Genomic DNA, 6,000 nt, shown 5'->3' on the forward strand with positions numbered 1-6,000 from the left:
GTTAGTGAGTGCATACATTATTTGTATTTTTCATACTGGCCTCCCGTGGGAAATGAACCCACAACCCTGGCGTTGCAAACACCATGCTCTACCAACTGAGCTACATCCCTGCCGGCCATTCCCTCCCCTACCCTGGACCAATTGTGCGCCGCTCCATGGGTCTCCCGGTCACGGCCGGCTACGACAGAGCCTGGTTTTGAACCAGGATCTCTAGTGGCACAGCTAGCACTGCGATGCAGTGCCTTAGACCACTGTGCCACTCGGGAGGATAAGGATGGAACCAACTGATATGAAAATCATATACATCTGTGTGCTTACTGTATCACTACAGTACTACTAAAATCCCATTCCATGAAAAAAGTTAAATGGAAATCAGAGAGAAAACAATATACATACTATATCTAAGGACATTTCTCTCATAACAGTATCTTCCTCACTGAATCATTGTGCATTAAAAATGTTCCTGTTAAAATGTTAACTTACTGTAGCCTACACATCATCTGAAATGTATCATTTTGCCTTCAACAGTAACTGAGATGAGTGTGTGTTGTGTACATGGTTTAGTGCTGTCCACTTTGGTCGACATCAAAGCCCCACCTGATCACTTAGGCTGACCTTGACTAGGTCATGTGCCCTAAGGCCTACCCCCGCCTGTCAATCAACCAGGCTGCAGCCAGTTACAGTAAAGGAGAACAAAAAGAGCTTGAATGGGTAGTATGTCTATGTTTGTGTCCCAAATGGCACTTGTTAAAAGGCCTTGGTCAAAAGTAGTGCTTATAGGGAATAGGGTGAGGTTTGGGACACAAGCAGCCTCTATGTAGAGCCCTTCCACAGCATTGGCCTGGTGTGGCACACAGACAGATACTGGGGGTGGGGGGGTGGTTTGTTGTTGGCATGTTACAGATCACAGGATTTGGTTAATAGTTTAAGATTACACAAAGTGGAACAATCTGAGGATTATGATTTTGAGACATGCTCGTGATAGAATCTCCTCCTGAGGTCAGAAAGGCCGACAGTAACAGCGATTTGCTGCAATTTGACATTGGAAACAACAGATGTAAGTCCTTGTACACAAGATTGAATTTAAATCGAACTTCAGAAATGATGATGAGGTCAAAAGGGATGAACTTGTACCGAGTCATCCTCTTGACCCAATCCTGGCCCTGGGGACCCAACAGGGTACACATTTTTGTTTTTGCACTAGCACTAACTAACATACCTGATTACACTAATCAAAGGCTTGATGGTGAGTCGATTAGTTGAATCAATTGTGTGCTAGGGGAAAAAAATAAAGTGCATTCCGTTGGGTCGCCAGGGCCTGGATTGGGAAATACTGCACTTGACCATGTTCCAAGCTGTATCTTATCATGGCAAGGTCTGTTTTTCCAATTGTCAGTCTACTATAGGCAAACAGGAAGCCGGTATTCAGGTGAAAGTTTTCTGAACACGACTCTTTGATGACATTCATGTCATTGTCATGCTTGTACCCAGAACACTAATACAACTACGGAGCTTCCTAAAGGAAACTGGCCCTTCCACTATTATACAAGACAGAAAACACTAAAGACAGTCTAAAGGAAGGACTGTATGCTGTATCGTGAAGGTTTGTGAAGGTTTTGTCACATTGACCAAATTGAGAAGAGCACACATTACCGTCAGAGAAGCATTTGCAACAGGCCAGTTCTTGAGGACATCTGCAGAGTTTGACTGGGAACAGTGCTGCCGTGTGTTGTTGCTAACAAGGAAAACACAGCAGCCAAAACACACAGAGCCAAGAGGATATTACAGAGGAGTCCATTAACTGAGACCCTTATCTGTGAGGCAGGCGGGCGGGCAGGCAGGCAGGCAGGCAGGCCGAGACCAATGGAAAGGGAAAGTTATCCTGATGCATGCGAGCCAGTGCCTCTGCTTCCCTCAGCCTTGTTGCCTAGTGACAAAAATATTTACTATTCGCTCAAAAGCACATCATATTAATTTTTTTCTGTGGAAAAGTCAAAACAATAGGACTTTTCAATCTAAATAAGTTGCCTAGCCACCACATCACAGAGGCTGGTCTCCAGCAGCGTGATCTTGTGATAGGCCAAAGCAGCACGGTTTCTATGGCCGCCCAACACTCAAATCTGGTTCTGATTGGGCCTGCCCACAATCTCCTTCCAGAATCGGAAAATGGCCTCATGTCAGAGGCTAGAGCTAGGGAAACAAGGTTAACCGAGGTGGTATTTTGGTAAACTGTCTCTATGCAGGTCACCATGGAGAGTGGATGGCAATAGCTGGGTGGTCACAGCAGGATGTTTTGATTGCCCACTTTGCAGGCAGTGTGGGGATGGAGGGGCCCTGTTTTGAGGTGCCATTTAGAAAAAAAAATCAGGGTAAGGCTTGTCAGTCCTGCCCACATATGCAGGTTCCAGCTGGAGGGGATTATTGATGACATGCATGGCACTACAGAGGGCTACTGTGAGGACATGGAAAAAGCATAACCACACCTAGAAATCTGACATGGCCTCTGCTGCTCCCAGACATAGGGAAACAGCTGGAATGTAGGGGGTAGAAATAAATTAGGAAAATCATTCCCAATACAATATATTTCTCAGATTGTCAGGCTATAGCCTACATATAATTACACTGTAATTAACTGTCTATCAATAATTGTTTAAAGGACTTTAGATTCTCCATTATGTCAAGTTGGTGATATCACAATTTATTTTGGAGTCAGGCACATATTGTACACATTGTACAGTAGGGTAAAGTCATAGGCCTACAAGACGGCTGATATGTAGAATTGATTATTAAGCATAAAATAGTGCCCCCCAGGGCCAGTACAGCCTGGACTGAATAGCAGGTGTATTACCTTTACAGGCCACACAAAGATGTTCAAAGCCCCCACAAAATAAAACATGTAAAAATATACACACAGAAAACATGCACAAACGGTTCCTAAAACATTATCGTGCGTGCTGATGCTTTACATATGAGAGGACCCCTGCAAACCAGCCGGCATCCACCCCCAATCCGTCAGTGATATCGGACGAGACAAAGGGCGTCTCTCCTGGAATAGAACACCACCCAGAGCAGCAACAATGAACACGCAGCCATTTCAGACAGACCCAGAGCTGTGCTGCAGCAACACCAGCAGCAGCATAAATCCCTGCCACCACGTTGCTTGCAACGATTTAAACTCCAACCCCTTTAGGCACAGCACTGCACCGGCGAATTCTATTACATTATGTTCTAGTGATGCGGAATTCGAAATGCCCCATTTTACGGGCGGGTTATCGCATCTGATCACACATGGGCGTGGGAGATACATTTTTTCTCCCTGCACCAGTCCAGACGCTCATATAGCCTACAGCTGGATAAATACATATTTATTTAACAGAATGGGTGTACAACATGGTTTATTATGATACAATAATGAAAACTAATAGACCATATATTTCCTCGATTCACACAGTTATAACTGATTTATTCCTTTGTATTCGTAGTATTTCTTATCATAGGAGGCTGGGTTTTCATAATATTTGGCCCTGTAGGCTACAAAAACGAATCCAAAACGCGATAATGTAGTGTATTATTTATAAAAAATAATGTGATTGCCTACAGCATTTTATCTCTCTTTCCCCAATCGTTCAAGTTGCCACAATTGAGTAAAAAAAGAAAGTTATAACAATAACAGTCCAGTGTGATGATGTAGGTTATTGTATTTATTTTATTATATATCTTGCACATGAGCCACATGCACTGCGCACGGGTACCATGCCATCCTCAACAAAGAAGATGCAAGTTACCTTTAAGAAAACGCCTTGTTCTGTCTCTCCGGCTGTCACTATTGTGGCCAATCATGCCACCTCATTCTGCACTACTTAGCACTGTATTTCATTTCCCACCGGCTATGTTCAATAGACTATCATAATGGAAATGAAAATATTCCACACTGATGAGAAAAGCCTGTATGCATCCGCCCATTAATTGCTATTGCCACAGCCCTGAATAGCGGTTACTTAAAAAAGGAAAGACAAAACCAATGCACTGATTTGCAAAAATCAAGCATGCAAGTTTCAAGAATAATTGAGGCAGATATTACTTTCTACTTACTGTGATCTTTGGAATATTCTTTTTGCCTTGATAAGAATGCCCAGACATGATTGCGACTGAAAACGGATTCCACCTCTGAACAAAGCCTTGAAATATTCCCCTCTGGATGCTTCTGCGGCTACAGCCTGGATGGGAAAATTAGGGAATGGTCGCCTCTCTCTGCAATGTAAAGTGCGCTTCGCAGTGAGCTAGAAAGTCTACTACGGTGGACTCCTCCCTCAATACGGTCTAAAGCTGCAATGCTCAAATCATCCCACAAGAGGACGCTCAAAAGCAGGTGTAGGCGACCACTGTCAGCTGGCTACTTTATAGCTGTGTTGTGTAAACTCACTGGTGTGTTCAACATGCTACGCATGCAGCGCTAACAGATCCCAGCAGGCCTACAATGCAATAGTTAATTCACGGCTGAATTGATCATAAGAACAGGTGCGGCCGTGGATAGCCAATGGGCAGAGCATGTAGTTACCACGCGGTAGAGGGGCGTGGGCCTGACAGGTTAGACTACAGCGGTACTGTACCAAAGGAACTGGAGGAGGATACTACTGAAGCTAAGGATGGAGCAGGCTGTCCTATCTGCTTCACCTTTGTAGTCCTATTTCTAAGCTCATCAAGTGACAAATCCACGTTTTTTTTTCTAGTAGGTTGGTCTTTTTACTGTAAAGCAACATATGTCAAGGGATCTTTTTTCCAGCTAAAATAAAGTTGAACGGCTCTCAAATAGGCCTACCATTCTTATTATTTTACTGGGAGTGGTCTAGCCTTCAGACCCCATACAAATCATTATCCATACACAATAGAAGACTTCCTGAGTGTATCCACAATCCACCAATCATGTATGATTTATTGTAAAGGCGATGCATGACTTGGCTATTGTGTTTCTTCAGTATCATGTGGTAACTAGGAAAAATGACAGGGTTGTACAGTACAAATGCACAACAACTCTAGCATTTCCCCCTTTTTCCATTTTTTTTATGGGCTACAAAATACTGAGATGTAGTATTTCAGGGAGAGCTGATATCTGTGTCCATGATCTTGATAATTATTGGGCTAGACTGGTCTGCCTCCTGTTATTATGTAGAAAGAGGGTGAAGCTTGCTGGTTAGTAACAGCTGTCGGCCCCACAGAGCCTGTCACTGTCCACACCCTGCCATGTGTCTCTATTGTCTGGGCCTCAGCAGAGCAGACCCCCTTCCCACACCCCTCCTCTCTCCCACCCACCCCATGCCCTAATGCATCCATAAAGAGGTTCTGTGTTTATAAAACAACACTGTGTGTGTTGGTGCGTGTGCATGCGTACATGCATCTGTATGGTGTATGTACCAATTGATTATCATGGGTTTAAAAGGGTCTATGAGTGATGCTGTGTACATTAGTTCAGTAAATAGTTGTAGAATATAAACAAGAAAACAGAGGAGGAAGTAATTTAGTGAGGAATGATAAGGTGCTCCTAATAGCACACTGTTGACATGTCCTTTCATGGATGTGGACAGACAAGTTATTACTTCAGCATTTTCTATCCCTGGAGAATGCATCAACAAAGCACTTAAAGTTGGCTGAATATTTCCTCTGCAAGCACAGAAGGCACACTGAACGATGCAGATAGAAATGTATGATATTCCCATTAAAATCACAATACAGTAATAGAGAATAATTCTAGTCTTTGATGTTCTGAAAGTAATGCACTAGAGCATATGCTCATAGGCACAGACAGGAAGCTGGGTATCATGTACAGGCCAGCCACAGAGGGGTCTTACAGACAGGAAGCTGGGTATCATGTACAGGCCAGCCACAGAGGGGTATGACAGACAGGAAGCTGGGTATCATGTACAAGCCAGCCACAGAGGGGTCTGACAGACAGGAAGCTGGGTATCATGTACAGGCCAGCCACAGAGGGGTATGACAGACAGG

General features: G+C 43.9%; 1 protein-coding gene across 2 annotated transcripts in view; it reads right to left on the reverse strand.

Annotated features, from left to right (window-relative positions):
• Positions 1 to 4,269, reverse strand: part of LOC121574019 (dihydropyrimidinase-related protein 3) — a 28,447-nt gene extending 24,178 nt beyond the window's left edge. Inside the window, exon 1 of one of the 2 annotated variants that reach the window (XM_041886530.1) lies at positions 4,093 to 4,269. In XM_041886530.1, the coding sequence (XP_041742464.1) occupies positions 4,093 to 4,140 (48 nt within the window). In that variant the 5' untranslated portion in view covers positions 4,141 to 4,269. The remainder of the gene's footprint in view (positions 1 to 4,092) is intronic. The other variant, XM_041886529.2, reaches the window with a different exon arrangement.
• Between the last annotated feature and the right edge of the window lie 1,731 nt (positions 4,270 to 6,000).

Source organism: Coregonus clupeaformis, chromosome 9 (assembly GCF_020615455.1).
Source record: "Coregonus clupeaformis isolate EN_2021a chromosome 9, ASM2061545v1, whole genome shotgun sequence".
Lineage (NCBI taxonomy): Eukaryota > Metazoa > Chordata > Actinopteri > Salmoniformes > Salmonidae > Coregonus > Coregonus clupeaformis.